At 46.7% G+C, this 25,129-nt stretch overlaps 1 protein-coding gene and 1 long non-coding RNA gene across 16 annotated transcripts in view; one reads left to right on the top strand and one right to left on the bottom strand.

Annotated features, from left to right (window-relative positions):
• Positions 1-200: 200 nt before the first annotated feature.
• LOC120501744 lies at positions 201-16,222 on the top strand. The gene is made up of 3 exons (XR_005627391.1): positions 201-1,085; positions 8,573-8,717; positions 13,551-16,222. It is a non-coding gene; the product is annotated as an uncharacterized LOC120501744 (long non-coding RNA).
• Positions 1,245-25,129, bottom strand: part of NEDD4L (NEDD4 like E3 ubiquitin protein ligase) — an 88,765-nt gene continuing 64,880 nt past the window's right edge. For 6 of the 15 annotated variants that reach the window (XM_039708399.1, XM_039708404.1, XM_039708403.1 and 3 more), the window contains 21 exons: positions 23,888-23,962; positions 22,484-22,543; positions 19,738-19,869; positions 19,162-19,281; positions 18,366-18,563; positions 17,903-17,980; positions 16,380-16,434; positions 16,234-16,290; positions 12,509-12,567; positions 11,194-11,259; positions 10,501-10,730; positions 9,769-9,890; positions 8,966-9,036; positions 8,767-8,862; positions 8,079-8,152; positions 7,043-7,103; positions 6,685-6,744; positions 6,129-6,236; positions 5,747-5,843; positions 5,416-5,488; positions 1,245-2,600 (listed from right to left, as the gene is read on the bottom strand). In XM_039708399.1, coding sequence (XP_039564333.1) covers positions 2,498-2,600; positions 5,416-5,488; positions 5,747-5,843; positions 6,129-6,236; positions 6,685-6,744; positions 7,043-7,103; positions 8,079-8,152; positions 8,767-8,862; positions 8,966-9,036; positions 9,769-9,890; positions 10,501-10,730; positions 11,194-11,259; positions 12,509-12,567; positions 16,234-16,290; positions 16,380-16,434; positions 17,903-17,980; positions 18,366-18,563; positions 19,162-19,281; positions 19,738-19,869; positions 22,484-22,543; positions 23,888-23,962 — 1,995 coding nt within the window. In that variant the 3' untranslated portion in view covers positions 1,245-2,497. Of the gene's footprint in view, positions 2,601-3,552; positions 3,626-3,883; positions 3,981-4,265; positions 4,801-5,415; positions 5,489-5,746; positions 5,844-6,128; positions 6,237-6,661; positions 6,745-7,042; positions 7,104-8,078; positions 8,153-8,766; positions 8,863-8,965; positions 9,037-9,768; positions 9,891-10,500; positions 10,731-11,193; positions 11,260-12,508; positions 12,568-16,233; positions 16,291-16,379; positions 16,435-17,902; positions 17,981-18,365; positions 18,564-19,161; positions 19,282-19,737; positions 19,870-22,483; positions 22,544-23,887; positions 23,963-25,129 lie in introns of all 15 variants that reach the window. The other 9 variants (XM_039708400.1, XM_039708394.1, XM_039708395.1 and 6 more) reach the window with 6 other exon arrangements.

The following is a 25,129-nucleotide window of genomic DNA, read 5'->3' as shown; positions in this document are numbered from 1 at the left end:
AGGGAGGGGGGGGGAGGGGAGGAAGGGAGGGTAGAAAGGCGAGGTATAAAGAAAAAGAAACACAAAAGAAAAAAAACGCATAAGAAATATAGCGAAAAAGAGATATAGGGCGCGGCCCGGCCGCAACCTCCCTCACCGAACGCCGAAGAGCAAACGGCTCCGCAGCGCCCTCAGCGCGCCTTAAATACCCCAAAAGCCGCTCGTCGGGCCCTGCCCGCCGGCACCTGCGGCTCTCCTTCCTCTCCGCACTCCGTGCCTCCGTCTGCCCAAGGCTGGGGGGAGAGAGGGACGGGGGAGGAAGGGGCAGAAAGAAAAGGAATGCGGGGAGAAGAAAAGAAGAATAGGAGAGCAGGGATGTTTTGGGGGGCAGAGGGACGGGGGAGAAGGAATACGGGGAGAAGAAAGGAGTGGTAGAGGGGGGAGAGGAGCGGTGGTTTTTGGAGGGCGGAGTAAAGGTGGGGGAAATAGAGGGAAAAAGGGGAATACGGGGTGAAGAAAGGAGGGCTAGGTGGGGTGGGGGAGGGATGCGGGGAGTTTTGGGGGACAGAGGGAACGGGGACAAAGACGAGGAATACGGGAGAAGAAAGAAGGGGAGGAGGTGGGGAAGCCGAAGCCCCCACGACTCACCTGGTGAGCCGGGACAAGGAGCTCCTACTCCCACCGCGCTCCCAGCCAGCACCTGGCCCACGGGCCGCGATTAAATCACCTCGGCCCCGCCCCGCTGTCACCCGGCCCTGCCTCCTGGGACTCTCCGGGGCTCCGTGGTAGCTGTGCTTAATGTACAGGTCAGTGGGAATACCTGGATTTATCTCTTCTATCCCCAGAGCCAAGCAGTCAGTCCAACATTCCTGTCTACTCTGGTGCCAGCCACTGTCTTGCGTTCCAACTCGCTCCTCAGATGGAAAAAGGCAGGCAGGATTGTCAGGAAGCATATTTAATAGAGAAGGAATCTTGAACTGCATTCAAGCACTGCCCTAATCTTCCTCAGGATTGGGACCATAACTGCTGAATGCTACTGGCAGTGAGGCTTCTTCCCAGCTGGGTGATCCTGTGTCCCAGGCTCCGCAGTGTGGCTGGACACACAGGTAAGGCTAGGGCTCAAAAACTGCTGGCAGTGAGGTGCAAGTTTGTTTTGGTAAGCGGTGTCATCTCGCTTGGATGCTGGGGAGCAGGCTGGGGCAGAGCTGCAGGTCAGTGGAACCAGCCCTGCTCCAGCAGTGCTGTCACCATGTCACTGCACTGGGGCAAGCACAAATCTGTCACCTTTAATCTGCCAGAAAACAGATGCAACTCAGACATTATAGAGTAGGCATGCAACATGTCACAGGTAACAAAATGGATTAGATAGCAGTGTATATTAAATAAATCTTTGTAAGTAAAAAAGGAATCACAGAAACAATTACTGAGGAACATGTCTGCAGGCTCCGGTCTAGAGCTGGTGGGGTTTTACACAGCAGCAGCCCAATTCACCATAGAGGGACATGTGTAGTGGGAAGGAGTAAAATCCCAGTCACTTCATGCTCAAACCAGGTCTGCCTTCCCGGTGGTACAGAAAGTGCCTTCAGAGTTGGTGCTGTTAGAAATGAACAACCCCAGTGTTAATTAGGTTCATTAGTAAATGCACACAAACAGGAGCCAGAGCAGAGCTGTGTTCCAGAGTGCCAGATTTCATTTGGAATGCCTCCATTGCAAATAGGAATGCAGAAACGATGGAAAACAAAGCACTGTACAGAGAGAATGACAGGGCTCAGCCTGTTCTCCTCAAAGGCTAAATGCCAGCCCAGCCCAGATGCTTTGTAGCACATGTACAGCTTGGCAGTAAGGAGGCAGTTTCAGAGATCTACAACAGAGACCTGGACATGCTGTGTCAGGGCTCTGCTGTGCCTCGACACTCTTCTAGCACTTGTACAAAAATGCAACATCCAGCCCATCCTCCTGGATACAGAACAACAGTGATGTGCTTAATGAAGAGAGTTGCTTTTGAGAGACAGCCTGTGGAGAGAAAGCTGCCAACAGCTTTCTCCTACTCTCCTGGTTTAGGAACACAAGGCTCAACGTGCTTTGAAAAAAAAAAGTCTGGTATGAAATTAAGAAAAATGCTCATTTTTCCAAGTATATGATATTTAATTGTAACGAAATAAAATCTGAAAATGTTTAAATCAATTAAGAAGTAAACATGAGTTGTAATACTATACCTGTAAAATTATTAATTCCGTTCATTGCCATTAGAAATTGTGTAAAATATTTATTAAGGGCTTTGCCTACAGAGGCACAACATAAATAGAGTAAGTCCTGCTGAAATGTGATCAGTTCGCAACGGGTGCGGGAGCATCAGCAAGGCCAGCCCAGGTGCCCGTGGCAGCCCCGGGGCTCGGCCCCGCGCTGCCGGGGGCTGCTCCAGAGCCCAGCAGCTGCCGTGCCACGAGCCCTCCGAGTCCCTCGGGCAGGTGCCAAAGCCAGCAGAACGTGCTTGGAGAAGGGAATAGGTGCTGCCGAGTTAATCCACCCCTTCAAACCCTTGGGCGTTCTCCACGGCCATGAGGAGCTTCTCCCGCAGGTCCTCGAAAGATTCATACAGAGGTAAGTCTAGGCGGTTAAAGCTGCAAGGGACAAGGAAAGAGTCACTCACATAATCCCTGGAAAACCAGACTTTTAGAGAAGATTGAATAACTCGGGGTCTTGATGAAGAATGCAGCTTGTGGTCCACAGTGTTCCCTGCATGCCTCACACCTGCCCAGGGTGAGCTCTCCAGTAACTGTGCTGCCTTCCTTTGGAAAGCTGGAAGCAGGAATTTGGCAAGAATCACTTCGGAGAGGAAAAAAGCCAGCAGAAAGCCCCTCACTGTATTTAGATGATGGAAAGCAATCTTTGTTAAAGGACTGATTTCCTGAAGCTCAGCAAAGATATTCTGGATTTAGAGGACAGATCCTTTGCTCTCTGGAGGGAAAAAAGATTAAACATCCGAGAGAAAATCTTCCAAAGGTAAAAGCTAGCAGAGAACTGGAACCCAAAGAAGATGGGTTGACTTTGGAGTGTGTTCAGAGTAGTATTGTTGATTGTGTTTGGTAGGTTTTGTGCTTTTGTTTTCAGTTGTGGTTTTTTTTTAAATTAAAGCTCATTATTCTATAGAATTATTAGTTTCACAGAAAGATCCTCAAGTCTGTACTGATACTCTCTAAGATAGTTTTCCAATTCAGCACCATTTTTCTTTAAAAAACCACATTCCTGAAATGTGACAGAGCAAGACAAATTTGTACTGGATGCTTTAATATTTGCAATATCTATAAACCAGGGTTAAATTATCTTATAATCTTACATTTGTTTTGAATCCTCCAATGATTTCTATGGCTGTTTGGTAATGTCTGACTTGCTGTAGTTAACTACATCCACTTACTAGGATGTGGGAAATAAAATACTATCCTTCAGTTTCCCAGTTTGTGAAGGCACTGGGGCCCCACAGGATCAAATGCTGTTTGATGCAGAGCTGAGCATGGTCAGCAGCGTGGCCCTTCTGGCAGGAGCAGCTCTGGAATTTATGCTTTGGTGACTTACCAGGTGTGAGCCCGGGGCAGCTTATCAGGACTTCCCCACTGCTCTATTGTAAACAGTTGAGGACCATTTGAACCTGGGTGAAAATGAAAACCATATGAAACAGAAATTGCTACAGAGACTGCCTCAGTATTATCTTTAACGTGAAATGTTGGCATCAGTTGTGGGCTGGATTCTTCGCCTGTAACAGGTACGCTAAAGGAACATGAGTGTGGTTCTTTCTTTCCAAGCCCAGTGAGCTGGTTTCAGAGCTTGCCTAACGCCCAGGAAGTCAGCTCAGAGATCAGCATTTAGGCCTGAGGCTGGCTGGGCTCCCGCACCGCGCCGCGCTCACCGTAGAGTTCAGCAAATCCGTTCATAGGCACGCGTGACGTCCCGGTCACAAACTGCAGGAGCCGGATCCGCTTCTCGGCGTCCATCAGCAGAACAGCCTGTTGGCAAATGGCCACCATGGACACCCCGCCCTGGCCTGGCCGGCCCCCAAGAGCCCCCCAAAGCCAGCACGAGTTGCCTTTTGTGTGAGCCAGCCCCCAGGACACAATGGATTGCTGCTGCTCCAGCAAAAGCTACAGCTGCCCTCGCCTGAGGGAGGTGGGAGCAGGTCCTGCCCCCCAGCACAACACCCCCTTCTTAGCAGTTTTCTTGAAGAAAAATGATTGCAAAAAAGGGCAGTAACTTTCACTTACAGGACCAGTCAGAGGTGGTGCCAGCCTTACCTTCCAGAACCACTGGATAACGGGATGATTTGGGCAGTACCCATTTTTGTAGATGGTGTGTTGTCTCCAGTCATTGACATCGACATCGCCAAGGCCACACATCAGTAACTGCAGGGAGAGAGCAGGGTGGGATGTGAATGAGTGTGTGCTTCCCTGCACTCAGGGGGTGACGAGGTGGCACTGCCCCTCAGGCCTCTGACCTCCAGTCATTTATGCACACACAGGGGAGAGTTGGAGCTTCTTCCCAGACTACTCCAGCCACTGGAATATAATGTGACAGCAACTTCCATGTGTTTGGCTCAAATGTGACTGGCAGAGGCATGATGGCACTTATCCACTAAGCTGCTTTCAGAGGCACACCCCCAAGCACCTCCCTGAGTGCAGTTCTTTGCATGTCATGAATAGATTTATTAATTAGGAAGAAACATCTAATTTCCAACTCTGAGCAAGGCAGCTGTGTCTGCACATTCCCTCAGGGAGAGGGCTGGATGACTGAAGAGCCCAGAACATGGAGCATCTGTCAGAGAACTGTCACCTGGAGGGAAAAAAGATTAAACATCCGAGAGAAAATCTTCCAAAGGTAAAAGCTAGCAGAGAACTGGAACCCAAAGAAGATGGGTTGACTTTGGAGTGTGTTCAGAGTAGTATTGTTGATTGTGTTTGGTAGGTTTTGTGCTTTTGTTTTCAGTTGTGGTTTTTTTTTAAATTAAAGCTCATTATTCTATAGAATTATTAGTTTCACAGAAAGATCCTCAAGTCTGTACTGATACTCTCTAAGATAGTTTTCCAATTCAGCACCATTTTTCTTTAAAAAACCACATTCCTGAAATGTGACAGAGCAAGACAAATTTGTACTGGATGCTTTAATATTTGCAATATCTATAAACCAGGGTTAAATTATCTTATAATCTTACATTTGTTTTGAATCCTCCAATGATTTCTATGGCTGTTTGGTAATGTCTGACTTGCTGTAGTTAACTACATCCACTTACTAGGATGTGGGAAATAAAATACTATCCTTCAGTTTCCCAGTTTGTGAAGGCACTGGGGCCCCACAGGATCAAATGCTGTTTGATGCAGAGCTGAGCATGGTCAGCAGCGTGGCCCTTCTGGCAGGAGCAGCTCTGGAATTTATGCTTTGGTGACTTACCAGGTGTGAGCCCGGGGCAGCTTATCAGGACTTCCCCACTGCTCTATTGTAAACAGTTGAGGACCATTTGAACCTGGGTGAAAATGAAAACCATATGAAACAGAAATTGCTACAGAGACTGCCTCAGTATTATCTTTAACGTGAAATGTTGGCATCAGTTGTGGGCTGGATTCTTCGCCTGTAACAGGTACGCTAAAGGAACATGAGTGTGGTTCTTTCTTTCCAAGCCCAGTGAGCTGGTTTCAGAGCTTGCCTAACGCCCAGGAAGTCAGCTCAGAGATCAGCATTTAGGCCTGAGGCTGGCTGGGCTCCCGCACCGCGCCGCGCTCACCGTAGAGTTCAGCAAATCCGTTCATAGGCACGCGTGACGTCCCGGTCACAAACTGCAGGAGCCGGATCCGCTTCTCGGCGTCCATCAGCAGAACAGCCTGTTGGCAAATGGCCACCATGGACACCCCGCCCTGGCCTGGCCGGCCCCCAAGAGCCCCCCAAAGCCAGCACGAGTTGCCTTTTGTGTGAGCCAGCCCCCAGGACACAATGGATTGCTGCTGCTCCAGCAAAAGCTACAGCTGCCCTCGCCGGAGGGAGGTGGGAGCAGGTCCTGCCCCCCAGCACAACACCCCCTTCTTAGCAGTTTTCTTGAAGAAAAATGATTGCAAAAAAGGGCAGTAACTTTCACTTACAGGACCAGTCAGAGGTGGTGCCAGCCTTACCTTCCAGAACCACTGGATAACGGGATGATTTGGGCAGTACCCATTTTTGTAGATGGTGTGTTGTCTCCAGTCATTGACATCGACATCGCCAAGGCCACACATCAGTAACTGCAGGGAGAGAGCAGGGTGGGATGTGAATGAGTGTGTGCTTCCCTGCACTCAGGGGGTGACGAGGTGGCACTGCCCCTCAGGCCTCTGACCTCCAGTCATTTATGCACACACAGGGGAGTCAGAGCTTCTTCCCAGAATATTCCAGCCACTGGAATATAACGTGACAGCAACTTCCATGTGTTTGGCTCAAATGTGACTGGCAGAGGCATGATGGCACTTATCCACTAAGCTGCTTTCAGAGGCACACCCCCAAGCACCTCCCTGAGTGCAGTTCTTTGCATGTCATGAATAGATTTATTAATTAGGAAGAAACATCTAATTTCCAACTCTGAGCAAGGCAGCTGTGTCTGCACATTCCCTCAGGGAGAGGGCTGGATGACTGAAGAGCCCAGAACATGGAGCATCTGTCAGAGAACTGTCACCTTGGGGCACCAAATTGACTCACCTCCAGTTCATTTTCATCAAAAATTTTAATCAGATCAATAGGAAGCAGTTCTGTGAATCCCTAAAAAGAAAAAGAGCAAAAGTAAAATTCTCATCCCACATAAATCCTTATTGAAAACATCAATGACCAAATTACTTCAAGCTCAAATAATTAAACTTGAAAGAGAATGACTTTATTCTCATAAGGGAAAGATTATATATTCTTACAAAAGATGAAACTGAAAAATCATAAACATAAGTATTCTATTTGCATTCCCTGCCAAGCTCCCTGCTCCCTTTACACAGACACCAGTGGGCAAGAAATCTGTGTTAGAAAAAAATCCCTACTTTTGTGAAAGAAAGGAGCTAAAGAGCCTCACCTCCAGAAAGGCATTCATTTGTTTCTGCACTCTGTTGACAAACCGCCACTGGATGACCAGGCTGCAGAAAGAAACCAAACCCCATCAGAAAAACGAACTCATTAGCAGGCCTTAGCCAAGTGTTCAGAGGTTTCAGCAACTCCAAGTGCTTTCACTTTGTTATTTACAACTTCAGCAACTTCAGGCAACTAAGAGCTTTCACCAGTTGTTCCAATTTATTGGCTGGTGACTGATGGAATTTTGAAGAAACAAACCAAAACCCCCAATGACTATGACCAAACCACAGTGGGAATATTTTCGCTCCTGTAGGTTCCTACGTGAGCAGACACTATTCTTCCAGAGCACTGAGTAATTAAAAATTCCCAACAAAGTCTGTAAGCTCTGAGCAGAGCTGTCAGGACAGCATCTCGCCTATAAATAAAGAAATAAACTGCAGCACCACTGCTTTCAGTGCCAGTCACCCACAGCACAAACACCTCCCAGGTGCAGGCACAAAAAATCAGTTCCAGGCATGGAATGAATTGGTCCAGGTCCAGGCACTGGAAATGAATTCCCAATTTGCATGAATGGATCAATTTTAGTGTCTTTCACCTTGGAAAAGGCCCTGATTTAAAATGCCAGCAGATATAAGTGAATTTAGCATTTTACATCCTGGTAGGTGAAAGGACTGAGAAAGCTGAAAATAAAACCTAGTTTCAGATTTGGCCAATTTTTGGTAGGAATGCTGGCCCTGGAATCCTGGCTCTGGTCTGTGCCTGGCAGAGGAGGACAGTGGGATGAGGGTCAGGCTGGACAGCACCTTCTGGCTCGTCTGAACTTGAGCCAGGTGTTGGAGATGCACGTTTCCGGGGGGGGAATTTCAGGAGGACAAAGCGTGTCATTCAATTTACTCTTTGTTCTTATGTCTGACTGGATATAACCCATGATAACAGATTTGTTTTCCAGCGATCCCTGATGCTCTTGTGCAGTACCAAGGACAGGAATTGCAGCACAAGGGCTCTGTCTCACCCCAGGCACATTCCATGGTGATACTCACTCAATGTATTCCCGCTTGTTTTCATTCGTTACCATGATTTCAGACCCATTGGGCTTCAGGTCCACTTGATATGTCTAGATTTCAGAGGACCAAAAAACCTCTGGTTATTTGAGGACATCTGGGAACCCACTCTCCCTGAGCAGCATTTTACAAGCAGTATCAGGAAATCATTAGTAAATTGATTTACACTTTTGAACAAACTTGTGCTGACAGAAAACTGGCAGAGGCTGGCTATTTACTAATAGTTTTATTATAATTATTATTTATAATAATAAAATTATGTATTTCTATAAAATATAACCACTATGTACATACTTTACATATACAAAATTATAATAGTTGTTATAATAAAAGAAGCTAAATCACCTATTGAAACTGCCAAAGCCAACCAGTATATTACAAAACCTCTCTATTCTGTGGCTTCAATACTCTGCCTAGTTCTTGCACCACGTCCCAGCTGGACTGTGGGACACCTTTATTGCTCCTCCTTGCAGGTGTTTTACTCAGCTGCACATCCAGCTTGTCCCAGAGATGTTGTGGCTCCCTGACAGGAACGTGGCAGCCCCTGGCCCAGCTGGGAGCACAGCGAGGTGAAGGCTGAGCAGTGCATCCACCACCACGGGACTGCTCAGTGCTGAGGTACTTGTTGGCAGTAACCACTTCTAAGATGTAAATAACCTTTGCATACCTGTCCAAAGTTCTCCTCGTCTATGCAGAACATGAGATCCAGCTCTGTAGGGTCATTTTCCAGGATCCACTTCAGAGAGTTGTAGTATTCGCTGTCCTAGGGCAGATCACAATTAGGCAGTTTGAAAATGGGCAATTAGAGCAGAGCTGTAGAAACCCACGGGCCTGTGAGCCCTGGCACGAGTTCAGTGGGGTCTTACCACTGATTCCATGTCCTTCAGCGTTATGGGCTTCCCCAGCATCATCTTGTAGAAAGGCCTGATGAAGAAGCCTGCAAGAGAGAGGAGAGCGTCACGTGCCCTGCTCTGCACCTGCACATTCCATAAAGGTGTGACTGTTGAGGGCACACCCCTGGCATTTCCTGTTACCTCCTGACTGCAACAGTCCTGCAACTGCAACAGCATCATAGCAGCTCAGGTTTGCTGAGGCACAGAAAGTCCAATTTTTCAGTTTCTACAATTACCCACTAACTACCATACTCCACTGACCACCCTAACATTAATGGCAGAGAGAGCTGGGGAATTGAGCTCAGGGCACTTAAAATCACTGCTCCTCTCTCCTGAGGAGAGCCTGAAAACCAGGCTGCTGAGCTTCCTCTGCTCAGGATTCCTCTGCTTCTTTTTCTGCACCAGGGCTCAGGAAAATCTGATAAATAATGTCTGCCTGGTGTGAGATTTCAAAATACAGCAGAAATGGTAATTAAATCCTTCAGCAACAATTTTACATATCAATATAATTTTACATATCAATATATGCAGTTGACCCCCTTGGTCTGGCTGCAGGTTTGCACAGAAATGACTGATCCAAATTCCATGCTTCTCCTCGAGGGACAGTGCTCATGCTGGTTCCAGTTTGAACTCGAGTAGAGAAAGGAACAAACCTTTGCTGAGTGAGGCACTGTAATTTTGTGAATCACCACGTAAGTCTCAGCAGTGCCAGTCGCAGGCTGGCCCAGGCAGGTGCACTTCCCTCCCCCAGGCAGCAGAGCAGGAGCAGCACTCACCGTCCAGCAGCTTCCCGTGGTACACGGCCAGGCCGGCCACGCGGCCAATGAACGTGAAGTACGACAGGTGGTCTTCGTTACAGAGACCTGAATTAGGATTAATCTGAAGTGTGTAGTTGTCCCTTTTTTGGGGAAAGAAAAAAAACAGCTAAAGAACCAAGTCTGTAAATAAGAACACACTCAGAAATGTTAATAAATAACTTGTGCCTAGGGGCATGTCCCTCCAACAGCACTTGGGGCTGTGTCCGAGTCCCTTCCAGTCTGTCCCACCACGGAGCCACTGAGGGCTGAAGGGCTGAGGCAGCAGCAAACCAAACCCACTGTGAGCAAGGGACGCCCTCTCCCCTTGCACTGACAGATTGCTCCAGGGTTGCAAAGCTGGGCAGCCCCCCCTTTACAGTGCTGGGGAGCTCCTGCTGTGCACACAGCTATGTCCCAGCGCTGCGACTGGGCACCGGAGCAAAGAGCCTTTTCTGTGCCACTGCTCCCTTCACCATTCCTGGCCTCAACAACCACAGTTTTGCTGCCCTGGATATGGTCTGAGCAATGGAAATGTTTTCTGGGTTCTCAAGGAGAATTCTAGAGGCGCTCTGAAGGGCAGCAGGAACAGGGCAGTGTGGCTGCCCAGGGCACCCTGGGAAGGAGGAGCTACTCCTGCCCAGAGCAACTTTGCCTCTTTTGCAAAATGTAATGAATATCCCTTGAGAATACAAATATTTAATGGATACTTACGTTGCTGAGTATTCAAAGAGACCATAGTAAGGGTTAAACATCTCCTTGGACAAGAGAAAAAACCATTCTCTGGCCACACCTCCGTAGTCAAGTCCTTTTTCTGACTCAAATTCAATCCAGAGTCTGGCTTTTAGTACATCAGGTCTCTTCACAGACATGATTCTTCTGTAGGACTCCTCAAAAATGTTATTTCTGTGTAATTTCATCTCAAATCTGTTGGGTATGTCAGCCTGTGTGAAAGAAGATTAGATTATTCTTGTTAGTCTCAAGAAATAAGTCTTTGAGCAAATTACTGGTTGCTAGCAGCTCAGTGACAGCCCAGAAACCTGGTGCTCCAGTACCCCATGGTTTTATTTCCCAGTGCTCTCTCAGCCCACAGGCTGAGCATGGGGGAAACTGGGCCAGTTCCAGAACAGTGCTGCAGACTTCTATGGTAAATATTTGATGAAAACGACAAGAAAAGTATCAAACAAACAAAACAAAAAAGGAGAAAGATTGACTGTGCTCTATTTTAAGGGCTTTTGCATTTATCTAGAAAAATATGAGTCTTAAAGACTTAGAAAAGCTTTTTGTTGAGAAAGCCATCACATTCAAACTTTGCTTCGTGTTCTGGCTGCTACGTGAGCCCTTCTCGAGCAGCACAAGGGAGTAAGGTGGCAGTGTGCCCTGCAGCCCCCAGCTGGTTCTACTCACAGGTTTCTTCAACTTCTTGCGGAAATAGTCGTATTTCTGCTTGAACTCCCTGGAGTACGGCACTGCCTGCGGGGAGCAGCGGGAGCACACGTCATTGCTGCACCGGCGGTACGCTCAGCACTGCACGGGACTGCAGCCCTGCTACCCGCACCGTGCTATGGGCCCCCCTGAGCCCACCCACAGCCAGGGGATTTAAAGTCCCACAAAACCACACCACTTTACTCTCATCATTTTACTGCTGATAACATGACTTTACTGCAGCCATTAAACATTTCTGTGTTTCCTTTACTTAAACACTAGGTGAAAAGCAGTTAAAGTCATTCTGTTTGTCATGGCACCAGAAATACTATTGAAAGCATTCAGGTGAATCCTTAGTGCTTCTGTGAACTTGATCAGCTCCTGCTTTCCCTCAAAACCAACAAACCAACCATTGTCAGTCGCTCCAGGAGACCATGATAATTTCATTTCTTTCAAACAAACTTTCTCAAATAGTCTCTCTCATTTATGCTCAGCATTTCTGGAGAGAGGCCTGTTAGCAATTTGCACAGTGCCGTGGGTGAGGATCTCCAGTTTTAAATGCCTGATAAATGAGTAAATCCCTCCAAAAGCAACTATGGTCAAAAAGTGATTATTATTGGTATTATTACTAAGCAATTGGCATTTAACTGTGCAGCAGGCTCATCTGCTGTGTCCTGAAACTCTTAAAGGTTCCAAGGACTTCTGCAGAATAAAAAGGTACTCCTGGCACCAGGAAACATCTTGGGATTGGAAGTCTGATCACTCAGAATACCATAAAATGGCATAAAATGGCATAACCCAGCAGAAAAAGTCAAAGAATCACTCCTTGATATTTTAAATATTTGACACTGAAGTAAAATGCTGTGTTTATTTTTTTCTAAGGCTGATATTCTTAAACCTCTGCAGGAAGCTTTATGCCTCTTAAACAGACAGACCCATTTTTTGCCTTTTTTTCCCCACTATGAATCTACATAGGCCCACCTGTCTCCTCTCAAGTGTGAAGAGCTTTTCATTGCCTAGAGATCCCAAAATAAACAGAACGGTGTGTCAGCTCAGTAAAATCCTACTGTCAGTAATGACCCAGGTAATGGGTACATGGGAGCACTTCTCCAGAGCCATCCCCAAACCTGGACAAGCTGGGAGGCTGCCCAGAACCTGGTGTGACGTTCCCTTTAGGGAATGCTGCCTTAGGATGTGGACTGGCAGAGCTCCTGCTCCCGGGCTGCCCACGCTGACCTGGGGAGCAGGCAGGGCTGCTGCTGGCCCAGCTGGGTGGGGTCATTTCATGGGTACTTACTGGGCCCGTGATGGCTGGGTTCTGCAGCCTGGGGTCTTCCCACTGCGTGATTTTATTATCTGCAAATAACAAAAGGAATGATCCAATGGCTTCTCTGGTACCACACTGTGAATTCCTGTTGTTTTTTTCTCCCTAGCACTGCTCAGGTCTGTCAGGGTTAGCAAAGGCTTGTGTCTCCCCACCCTCCCCAGCTCCAACACACTGTTTAGTTGAAAACATTCACTCAAAAACACAGAACTACCCCAGAACCCAGGGAACTTGCACTGCTTTGATGGCAACATCTGCAGGAGTGAGTGAACTTTTCATTTGAACATGGGCTGGGACTGGAGATACACAGCCTGACGGGTAAAGGAACCCAGAACTTTTGGCAGTGACACCCTGGGTTACTGTTTGGAAATTGTGCCTAGACAGCTGAAGTATCATACTTCTAATTTTGGAGGGGATAACATTTTTCCTAGACTCTGATTTAATGAGAAGGTAAAAGGAGGCAGAACTGTCCTGTTTTGGTGCAAGCAAATCACCCAGTTATGACCAGTGGAGATGCTGGCAGTGGCACAACAGTTCTTTCCATCTACAGCTTTGAAGAGCACAGGAGGATGACAGGAAAGGTTCTACAGGACCTTGGTGGGACTCCCCTTCCCTGCCTCCAGACAGCTGCTCCTCCCAAGATTCTGAACACGACAGAATCACAACAGAACAATGGTGTTGCAACAATAAGACAATGCTCCAAACCCCATCCCAGGTGCCACCTGCAGGGGCGAGGTGTTGGTCACCCTTGGCCTGCCATCCCTCTGCTTGTTACAGACACTGCTCTGGGTTAGGAACTGGCTATCAGGAATCAAGATTGCATTCTCCATGTCTCTGGAACTGGAAAAGCCCTGCAAGTTTGCATCCCAAGCTGGTTTAAGAGGGAGTGGGATCTGAAAGGTGTCATTCAGCAAATGTTAACTGGAGAAAATTCTAAATGATTGCAAGCACATTTCAAGACATTTGATCTATCAGTTAATTAAACAGTAAAATACTATTTTATTTCCCTTCTCAGATTCAAGCTATTTATCACTGATGGGAATGCTGGAGGGCTGCCAGCCTGAGCTCCAGAGACCCCAGAGATGCACGGAGCAGAGCTGCTGCCAAGGTGGACACGCAGCCCAACCCTTTCCTTTTTCAACCCCTACACTGGAATTCCCTTCTACAAAGTTCTCTGGTGACCTTCTTGACACCAGCAGCCACAAACCAGAGTGCCAGTTTTCTGTGGAATCAGAGGTAACACGAGTGGAAATGACTGGCAGTGTGTCAGCTCTTTGCTCTCTGTACTTCAGGGTGTGCAATGACACCAATGAATCTCAGTCTAACTTTCTTTTTCTTTTTTCTTACAGGGACTCCAGGGCTACAAGGCTCTGGCATGAACCACTTCACCTGGAACTGTAGCTCAGGATTCTCTGTCCTATCCCAAGTGGACGTGGATAACAAACTCATTCTTTTTGAAGAACATTTTCAAAAGTCTCAACATTTTCAAAAATTTCAAAAATGTGACTCTTCCCACCAATACAATTCTCTGTCATAAACCAGGCCTTTGAGGATTCCCTCTTCTCCCTGCCTTTCCAATGGGGGCACTATTTCCCTGAAGTCTGGGACCCGCTGCCAGACACAGAACTCTCACAGCCAGACATCCCCAGTGCTGATGGCATCAGAAGGGCTACTCCAGGTTGGATTTAGGCACTCCTGTCAATACATCACAGGGTGAGATAGCTCATGACCAGGTGATGGTATTTTTCACGCCCTTTTCAACCCAAATTCTGCTAATTACTGCCATTCTGAGTAACACTTTGCAATTCTCCTTACACAGCCTGTTCCTGCACACTGCAGGGCCATTTGCCAGACTCACTCTGACTTCCCATCCCGTTCCAGTGAGCCCCTCTCCCCCTTCCTGCTTCCTGCTGAACTAAGGAGTGCTTCCCTCTAATTCCTTGTGTAAATCACTGATGCCTATGGTGAATACCACCGTGTGCAGGTGGATGTGGACAGACTTTGAGGGGAGCCCATTCAATGGATCTATGCTCCCTGTCTGTGAATCACTGCTTCAGAAAATGGTTGCAGAATGGCTGTTTTCCCTTCTGATCCCTTCCAACAGCACGTGCCTGGGGGGCTCCCAGCAGTGTGCAGGGAACACCAGGGTGTCCATGGGCCCAGAGAGCAGGGAAAGGGGCTCACTGTCACACCCTGGCACCAGTCACACTGCTGTGCTGCATCAGTGCTCAGTGCCCTGCTCCCTGGGCACGGCAGAGGGGCTGTGCTGGCTGCAGGGGACTTGGGCAGTTCCTTCCAGGGATGAGAAAAACATTTCAAAAATAGGACAAACAGCGCTGGAGAACTATGCAGCAGAGGTACAAAACATAGCAGGGAAGCAGGACATGCCCAGCAGCTGACTCTGCCAGACTTGTCCTGCTGGTTTTGTGTCCTGGCAGTGGCACAGCCCCTGGCCCTCCAGGCCCCCCAGCCCGGCCACCACAGCAGTGCTCAGGCTGGGACCAAAGGGACCTCTGCTGGAAACAGGCAGCATTACCAAAAGCTTCCAAAGCTTCCCTAAACTTTTGTGAAAAACGCTATATAAGAAGCTAAATCCACTCAGACCAAAAGAGACTAGAGGGAGAATTCAGATGCACATAAATTTTGCTTCCTAACAGTTACAAATTCTTTGAGGAATTCTAATTAATATATGACTTCAACATTCCATTTTAGGGACTAACACATGCTCAAATAGCTTCAGGAGACTGAAAAATGGAAGAGTTTTAAGAGAGACTGGGAGGCTCAGCAGTTACACAGATGTTTTAAATGGCACAGCTTTATCCTGTGACTCCTCTGTGGCAGCAGTTTAGAATCATTGGCCATAGTTATATTTCCAGATCTCTGTTGGGAAAAACAATTACAGAAAGGATAAAGGATAATAACTCTGTACTGAAGTTTGGAAGAGGTTCATCAGGTGCTTGACAAGTGTATTATTTCTAATGTGTAGTTGAAAGTATTTTTACCATTTCAAAACTGCTATTGCTTTAAAGGCAGTCTTTTAATAATGACTTAATACTGTCATCTCTAAGGATGAGCGTGGGAGTCAGTGGTACTGAGGGACAAACCTAATTCTGTCAAACATGGGTAAGTTTAGGTTTTGACTCTCTGTGCACGCTCCTCTGATGGTTATGAGAGTTTGCTGTGGCTGTGAAGAAATGTCTTATAATAAGAAGACCCAGCCAGCCTTTGTGGGCTGCTTTGTTTCCAAACACCAACAAAACTCACACAGCAGTTCTGAGATGCTCTAGGAAGACAAATCTACAAAGAAACATCACTTACACTAAAACTCCACTAACAGAACTGGAGAATATTAATGGGCTGGTGCAGTTTCACATGCTCTAAATAGGAAATAAGATCAGAATCAGCACTGCCACAGACCTGAAAGCAGAAGAAAGTACTTCTCAATGCTAATTGCTCCACTGCCTATATGTGGAGCTGTGGCTACAGGATCTTTTCTCATCTTATTTTCTATTCCTAGTTTATATTTTAATTTATTAAGTGCAAATAAGCCATGGGATCATCAACAACAACAACAACAACTCCAAAATATCAACAAGAACAAAATAAACCACAGAGAGGAAATGTTAATGCTTCACAAGTCAGAGAGGGACAAAGCTTGATGAGCCAATTAAAGCAAGCTTCCAGTGAATGTACAGTACCGTAGGAGGGCACTAAGTCTCTGGTATCAATGTCTCCACATATCAACACCTGGCTTCCTAAATGAAGAGTAAAATCACAAAGCTTTCACTTCAATACTTAGTACCTCCCTTTGTCTATTTGCTCTAGTACCTGAGTGCTTACTTACTATGGTCTATATAAAATGTTCTTCCATCCAGGTGTATTCTTTCCTCCCAGCCAGGCTGGAAATGGGAAATAAAAACAAAGAAAAGAGAGAGTAAATGAAATAATTCCAGTCTCCCACAGCCTGAAGCAGGGCATTGCTCACACCTACTGGACTTGTCTCAAAGATGCTTATGAGGAGGAAACCCAAGTGCCCAGATGCACGATGGCAAGGCCACAAGTCCAGGCAGACTCACACCTGGGTCTTATACAGGTGACTGCATCCTGTGCAGGGAATACTTTTTATGGTGGAAACCTCCTGCCTCAGGATTCCCACCCATTTCCTCTGTGAGCAAACAATCACAGAGAACAGATCACAGATTAGTTTGAAAGTTTCTGCTCCCACTTCTGAGAGCCATGTGGGTTATTTACTGTAAATGTGTAACCCAGGCTCCCTGTACAGTGGGACAAGAATGTCCTAAGCTAGTCCTCAGTGCTTCCCCTTTCAGCTGTTCCCTTTTCTCATGTCCCAGGCGCCTGCAGTGCAGAAAGAAGAGCGGATGGCAGGCTGTAGGACAGGCAATGCTGGCCAGCCTGGGCTGCCAGAAAACACAGAGGAGAAATTATTTCACTTCAAGCTTGTTGGAGAAACTCCTGTTAAATTCTGTAGTCATCCCAACCTCGCTCCAAACCAGGAGGTTTAAGTGAGGTGAAATCTGTTGCCAGAAAACACAGAGGAGAAATTATTTCACTTCAAGCTTGTTGGAGAAACTCCTGTTAAATTCTGTAGTCATCCCAACCTCGCTCCAAACCAGGTTTAACTGAGGTGAAATCTGTGACTACCAATCTGTTGCTAGTGACAGGTCAGGCTACCCTGCTTTCACTGCATGTTTTGCCCCTTGCAGTTAAAGAACAAATTGTAATTGGGCCTTCAGTGCCTCCAAGGTTAACACACGCCCCATGTACCTGGAGACTGCAAGAGCACAGCTGTTTCCTAAAGCCAAAGAGCATTCCTGCTGCTGTGACCAGGAATGTGTCAGCTTTCACACATTACTCTCTACCTCTAAGGGCTGGGAGTATTTTAAAAAACAAAGCAAAGCTCTGCATTTGACATGTCTATAAATCCCCATTATACTTTGATTACAAGTATGACAAAACTTCTGACATTAAATTGATGAATTGCTCTGCAAAAGATGGGGGTTTAATTGAAAAATCAAAATTTATTCTGATTTCTAATTGCTAGAATATGCTGGTGCACTGACAGAGCTTGCTTGGCACAAGCTGCTCGGTTTTCCCTAAGCAGTGATTATGATTATCTAAAAGCACAGTCAGACACAGCCCAGGTAAGTGTGTGCGAAGCCCAACACTTCAGTAGCACAGAAAAATGCCAGGAGCAGAGGTTGGGCTGGCTCTGGAGGGCCTGAGCCAGCCCCAGGGCACAGCAGGGCTCCAGAGCCTCCAAGAAGAGCTGCAGCAGCCTGTGCCCAGAGCAGAGCAGAGCCCTGGGACAGGAGGTGTAGGTCAGAACACAGGCACAGCATCACTTACAGGAAGAGGGCCCAAATCATTGGGGTTCAGAGACGCTTTGGATCTCAAATGCACCGGAAACTTCAGCCGTGGATCCTCCTGGAACACAGGTATGCAACTGTAAATCCAACAGATCAAGGCAGATCTACAAAGTCAGGCACAGACTCATCTGGAAATCCCCCTATGTTACAGTTATTCTTGTCTTTTCGGACAGTAAAACAAAACATGACTTATTAGGATTTCTACAGTGCGATGAATTTTCCAGTGCTGAGTTAGGGTGATGTAAGACCTGACTCCATTAAATGTGTGCTATGTCCAGGGATATGCTTCAAAAACCACAGGCCTGTTCTTAGGACACACCCCACAAGGGCTTTTACCCGCACATGCACGTTTTTGGCTCTTGGAAGCACAAAGAGCAGCCCTGCTGAAACAGGGGCATGCGGGCAGAGGTGGGAGCGGGGGGCCTTGGCTGGAGCACCCTTACCCAGGTGGTGGTCTTGGTGTTGTGGTCGATGAAGAAGGGGCGGCCGTTCGGGGCGATGCGCATCTCCCAGCCCGGGGGCAGGAAGCTCTGGGCCCCCTTGTGCTGGGGCTTGGGCGAGTTGTAGGGGGACGGCTGTGGGGACTGAGGGTTGGACAGGGTGTCCTTCACCGCCCTGCGCACCGGGGAGTCCTTCATGCCCTGCGGAGAGGGAACAGCACCGCTGTGCGCTCGGGCTGCAAAACCAACCCGGCTGGGCTTCGCAGCAAACAGCTTTCATTCCAGGTGTAATTCATACCAGAATTAAATGCTGGGACTGATCTACCAGAACTTAATTAGCTCTATCTGTGCCTTCTAACATGCCCAGTTCTTTGCTGTAAAGGACACGGTGTTCTGTGCCTTCCTCTGCAATGACAATGCCCCCAGTATTTACACCTGATTGTACCTTACCCTGCACCTGTGTCCATATTTCATTTTACCAAGGAAAAGACAAAAGCAGTATTTTGTGCTTCAGGGGCAATATATCTCATTTACAAGAAAGCCTTTAAGTGCAAGGCTGTGTGAGCCACAGCTCTTCAACCTCTTAAGCACAAAGAGGAAATCTGAAGAGCTGGCTCTCTTCAGCACAGCCATGAGCAGCTGAGAAAGAGTTTGAGCCACAGCGCCAGCAGTCAAACACGCACAGGCTTTGATTGCGTAGGGAGCCACTTCAGCCATTTAACCACGTCCCAGTGCACAGCCCACAGCATTTGGAAAGACACTTGGAAGCAAGGCAGGGCCCGGTGTCTGAGGGGCTCACCTCGAGCGGCGCGGACAGCGTGACGGTGGGCGAGCTGAGGCTGCGCGGCCGCCGGATCTGCGGCTCGCTCAGGTGGTTGCTGCTGCTCGCGCCCGGCCCCACCATCCCGTCCTCGGCGAGCTGCGCAGAGCAAAGGCAGGTCACCAACGTCACCAACGCTGCCCCCGCGCAGGACACACAGAACTGATGGCATTGTTATCATCACCACCGCTCCTAACCAGACTGCCTTAAAGGCCATAAAGGGTATTTAATGGAATTCCACTGCAAGGCCAAGAACCTATGGTTCTATTAATGGCTCGAGCCGACTTTCACATTTAATTCAAACAACACATCTGGCTCCTTTTAAGAGCTCTTCTGCATCTCTGGAAACGCCTTCTCTTGCAGCAATCACATTAACCTGGACCTTGACATAATTAAATGAAGTAACCAAACCATCCTAAATTATTGCAGCTTTTTATGATTCTCTGTATTGTCGTGACAATTTAGGATATTTGCTCTAAATTTCGGATTTCTGGGAGCTGCCCCAGCTGACTGACCCTCAGCCCAGCCCAGGCTGGCTCCAGGAGGCAGCAGTACCTGCATGATGGGCCGTGTCCACGTTGTGGTCCGGTTGTTGTGGTTGACGTAGTAGGTGCGGCCCTTGGCGTCCTTGCGCTCCTCCCAGCCCGAAGGTAAGCCCGGCGTGGTGTGCACGTAAGCCACAGAAGGCTGCTCAGGCAAGAAATCATTGAATTCTTATTTTATAATAGCAAAAAACCATTTTAAACTCTGTTGTTTGTAAAAAAAAGCAACTTGTTATCTTACACTCTTCTTAATCACAACAACCATATGGAAAAATCCAGTTTCTGATTTAATTCAATTCAAGCTCTTTATCATGTGCCTTTGAATCAAATATTTTTTTTCTCCCAAGAGATCTTTTGGGTCAGTTTACACAGATTCAGCAAACAGACAAGCTTATATGCCCACAAACATTCTATTTTGTTACACATAATGACAAAAAGGAACTCTATGTTTTAGTGAGTTTTCCTTAAAAGGCTGAGGTTTCCTCCTTTTATCAGGATGGATAAGTAAGAGTTAAATACCCATGCAGTCAAGATCCCCCTGCTCTCTACCCCAGGGTGTCTTGAATCAGTTGCCAGAAACTACTGTGGGTTTAGAAAGTGAATTTTAACCATTTTGCTCTGTCACAAATGCTGCACTCAGGGCTTCTGTGTCCCAACACCACCAGAAAACCCCACACTGGAGCCTCAACTTCAGCATGACAAAAACTTTTAGTGAAGGCTCCACAGGCTCCCTGTTCTAAGAGAAGAACACAGGTAAGGGAAGAGTCACGTCCCGTTGCCCACAGGAACTGTGTCCCTGTGTGTCCTGCCTGTCCCCAAAACACCCAAGCATGAGTTCATAGACATGAGCCAGGAACTGGAACCAAGTGGGATGAAGGACCTGCCTAATTCAGAGGCTGATGCACTACAAGCTCTGGGGTTTTGCCAAGAAAAAACAGAAAAGGCCTCTGGAGGCTCCTGCTGAAATCCAGGACACATTCTCTTCCTCCCCACTATACTCCTTGCTTCAGCAAGAAAATGAACTTAATTCTTGTTCCTGCTTCATCTCTGCCAGACCCTCCCCAGAGCAACTGCCACAGGCAGTGCAGGTGCTGTTTAAGAGCAGAGCACAGGTGCCACAAGGAACTGCAGAACTGCAGGGATAATGGAGACAGGAAAGGAGAAGAGATATGGGATGGGTCAGGAGGCTGACACACTCCACTAGGACCAGATGAGAATCCCTCTCAGACTCATTTCCTTCTCTCCTGGAGAGCCAAGGGCTATTTCCCCTGTGCTGCTTCACAGGGCTGGCAGGCAATGAGAACACCTTGCCCACGCTGTGCCAGTGGCTGTCAATCCATCACTCTGGGGTCAGGCACTGACAGCCACTGTGCAAACACCCCACAGGGTCTCAGTACAGCTCAGGCATGAGGACACTGCTTCTGGGCCTGGGCCTGTGGGTCCTGCTCCAAGGAGGGGCTCTGTAGGGATTCTGCAGGCAAAACCAAGGTGAGCAGAGGCTTTCACTGCTGACAGGTTGTTTGTCTGCAAGCATCAGGTGCCCACAGAGCCAAGAGAATGCAGCCTTTGAAGACAAAGATTTAGACCACGAATCCTGTGTGAGTCCCAACTCCTCCACAGACCTGGGGCTCTGGGTGGAAATGCTGACCAAAGACAAGGGGGGTTAGACACTGCAGCATGGTGAGGTAAAACACCTTGCTATGGCTGCACTAATGATGAGCCAAAACATTAATATTTTGCTCTAAAAAGTCAAATCAAGACAAGATGCTCTACCAAGGGAGTACCACTACCGTGCAAGTTCACCTAGCACAATTAACTAACTACTAATGAGTCAGGCATTTTATTTAGACTTTGCTATTTGCAAGTGTGCTCCTCTGGTTCTAAAATTAAAAACCAGTGAATATAGACAGTATAACAGAATGATGCATCAACACCTGAAGTAAGATTTATTTATTTCCCAGATGCAAATAGCAATTTATACCAAGTATAAATTAAATTTCTTTCTCTGAAACTAATTCTCCAGGAGGGCCTAAATTCATAAAAGCCATTTATGACAGTTACTGTAAATGATTTCTGTCAAATAACTCCAGACTGGCAGTTAATTAGGTTAAAGGTGCAACATATATAATTAGATTAAAGTTCAATATAGATTAAACCCACTTTCCTTGTATTGCACATTCAGCAAAGCATATCAAGGATTTTATGGGATGATCAAACTACAGTCTTGTACTGCTTGGACTGCTGAGGAACTGCTGCAAAATGAAACTGGCATTCAGTAAGACCATTAAGAGCTCTGTGCTATATCACTGCACCCCCAAGGCTCTCAAATTAAGACCAACTTTAAGAATTAAAATTAATTAGTCTAGTGGAGAGTAAGGGAAGACAAGAAGATACAGGATACAAACACAGTTACATGTACAATGATTTGATGTCTCTAATCACTGCAGCTTCCAGTACCCCTTTTAAAAGAATTAGCTGCTGTAGCTTTCATTTTTCAGGAGCACATGGCATTTACTTAATACACAGCTTTGTCATAATTCAATATCACATTTGTGTCCCTAAACCTTGCCAGTATTTGAGTACAATTGCAGAGTTTGGAGAAATGTTGAGAAAATTTGGGACAAAAATATCTAAGTTTTCATTCAATAGCTGTATTTCATCCAACACATAGCTGCTTTAAAAAAAAAAATCCTCATTGTACAAGACCTAAATGTCCCCCCGTTTTATTTAAAGACAGTGCTTGATAAAGAGTTTATTACCGTTGGCTCCTCGCCCCCTGTGACAGTTGAAGAACGAGCTCTCCTAGAGGGACCATTCTGCTGTTAAATGATAATTCATGTTACACAGATTTACTGAAGAAGGCCACAGGCTACTGTCACATCTTTAGGAGCAAGGCATCAGACACGTTTACCAAGAGAGAGCAGTTAGGTGGGCAATAGCAAATCTGAAAGGCATCAGCTGCTGGTAACCAAGGCAGAACCCCAGAGGAGCGCTGGATTTAGGAGGAACATGTACCCAGCAGCCAGAAGAGAAATGATCATTAGCTCAGCAAGGATGAAATGTGCTTAAGCTCAGCTACGAGGGTGTTTAGGGCAATGCTCTCTGTGCTGATCTGAAGATCAAGAAGCAGGAGAAAGGCCTCTCTCTCCCCAGCCCAGCCCAGCCCCTGGCCCCAGCGTGCTGAACACAGCAAGCAAGAGCACAGCAGCCTTGTCCCTGCAGCCAGGCACAGAGGCTGCACTGGGACCCACCCAGAGCCCACTAAATAACTGCTACAGCAGGGGGAAATCCAGCCACGAGAAATCCTCTGTGGTTTCTGGAAATGTCCACCCAAGAGAAGCAGAGACAACAAGCAACACAGACACAGCAACTTTGCTAACAAATGCACAGGTTTTCCATTTGCAGATTCACATGGGACATATCTATAACTTTTAAAAAATGAAGAAAAAACTCTTGGAAGAAAAGTATAATCTTTTGAAAGATTCTTTTGCAATCTAACCAATCTTACTCAAAAGCAGACCTTGCACACTCCTATTTTAAGTGGTCTCTGCACCTACTGCTGAGAGGTGGCAGAGAGAACAAACCTGCCACCTCTGCAATCCTGCAGGAGAGGCACCACTTCCTGTCAGCTGGAGCACAGTGTGCTTGGTTCTGACAGGAGAGAGAAGCTTTCTTTACAAAACATCTTAGTATCTTTTCCTGTTTGAACAATCTCCTTAAATAAACCTGCAGAAGTTGCCTCCTTTTCTCTACAGCCAGGCAAAACACCTTTGGGATTTTACACAGATTTATATATTGCAAGTAAAACGAACTTATGGGCCACAGAAACCTGTCTGCTATCAGAGTCCTGTGGCTGCAGCTCCAGGTAGAGCTGGCTCTCCTGCCCTCTCCTCCCCCAGCTGGGAACACCCCTTGGAGGAGTTTCTCCACTGAGTGCACACGGCAGTGCAGTAACCTAAATTTCCATGGTAAATAACTGAGGAGAGGGTGACTTGCTCAGTCTCCAAACATTTTCCTGTCTCAGGAATGTCCTCCTTTTTTAGCTCACATGAATTTGGCTTGGGACAACCAGATGCCCACCTTGGTCACTGATCTGTGCCTGAGTGAGCTGACCCAAGGCTCGGAATGAGAGAATGTCCACCCAAAAAGGAGCTCTGGCTTACCAGGGATAGCTGGGACTGTTCAGCGACTGTGTCTGTCACACTGCAGGACCTCAGTCGTGAAGAAGGTTCTCTTTGCTGCAAGGAAGAAAACAGAAAGATGTCTCCATGTTAGGGTGTCTTAAAACATGATGTTTATTCAGAAAATTCAGTAATTACAGGCAATTTATAGCAAACAATTACCTACTTCTGTTTTACCACAGAGTGGTATATCCCATTTCTCTACTTCCTATATACTAAATTAAAAGGGCTCATCCATTTTCCTAAAGGAGAAATGCCAACATGAACAAACTCATGAATTACTGAAAAAAATAAAGCACTAAGAGACATATCCAAAATCAAATACTATGGATGAGAGCTCAAAGTCTTAAAAATTCATTTACCTAAAAATTTATGGTATTTCTTAAAAACAAATAAAAATCAGTTTCAATCTTCCTCTTTGCTGCTAACTTTTGAATTAGTTGTGTCTTTTCCCATGACACATCCTTCATGACTGACCTAGAAACAAAGTCCCCCTAAAGACACACATCACGTGTGACACTAGAGTGCAATTCCTCCCCACCAGTGCAGCTGGGGCACTCAGGGAGTGCAGTGCTTAGGGAAACACAGCACTGACACATCTGCAGTAGAACCAGTGGGGGCTGCAAGAACTGCAGCTCTCAGCACAAGCCCAAGTGCCCCTGAAGATCCAGGAGAGCTTCAGAGCTGTCACTGGCTGAGCCACCTCCAGGGGACACTCCCATCAGTCAGAGCCCAACTGCACTGGCTTTTTGGGAAAAATACACCTGGTCAAGATTCTGTTTGATGAGAACAAAAGTATTTCTTATCTCTTGAAGATAAAACTCTTTATCAAGGTACCTCTACCTGCAGAGGTACCTTGAGAGCATCATACTAAGAAAAAAAAATAAGTAAGAGCATGATGCTCTGTTTAATATTTACAATTACTTTTGTAATCAAAGAGACATAAAACATTCCCCCACTTGTACATGCATTATCCTGACTTTTTAATGGTATCTGACTAATGGATAACACAAATAGAGAGACCATTTTTTTGTTTTTCCTTTTCCTTTGGAAATTCCGACCTCGATACCCTTGACTCTCATCTATTTTGTTTCACTAAAGGTCCAACAGTAGCAGAGTCTGAAGTTAAACTCACATGGAACTCTTGAAATCTGAACAGAGGAATTCTGCTGTCTGAGGCAGAGTGCTTGCTGGTGAAGCTGTCATACACTTTTTGGAAGGGAA

This window comes from Passer montanus, unplaced genomic scaffold (assembly GCF_014805655.1).
Source record: "Passer montanus isolate IOZ18808 unplaced genomic scaffold, ASM1480565v1 scaffold200, whole genome shotgun sequence".
In the NCBI taxonomy this organism is placed as follows: Eukaryota; Metazoa; Chordata; class Aves; order Passeriformes; family Passeridae; genus Passer; species Passer montanus.
This window is presented reverse-complemented; position numbering and strand designations above follow the sequence as displayed.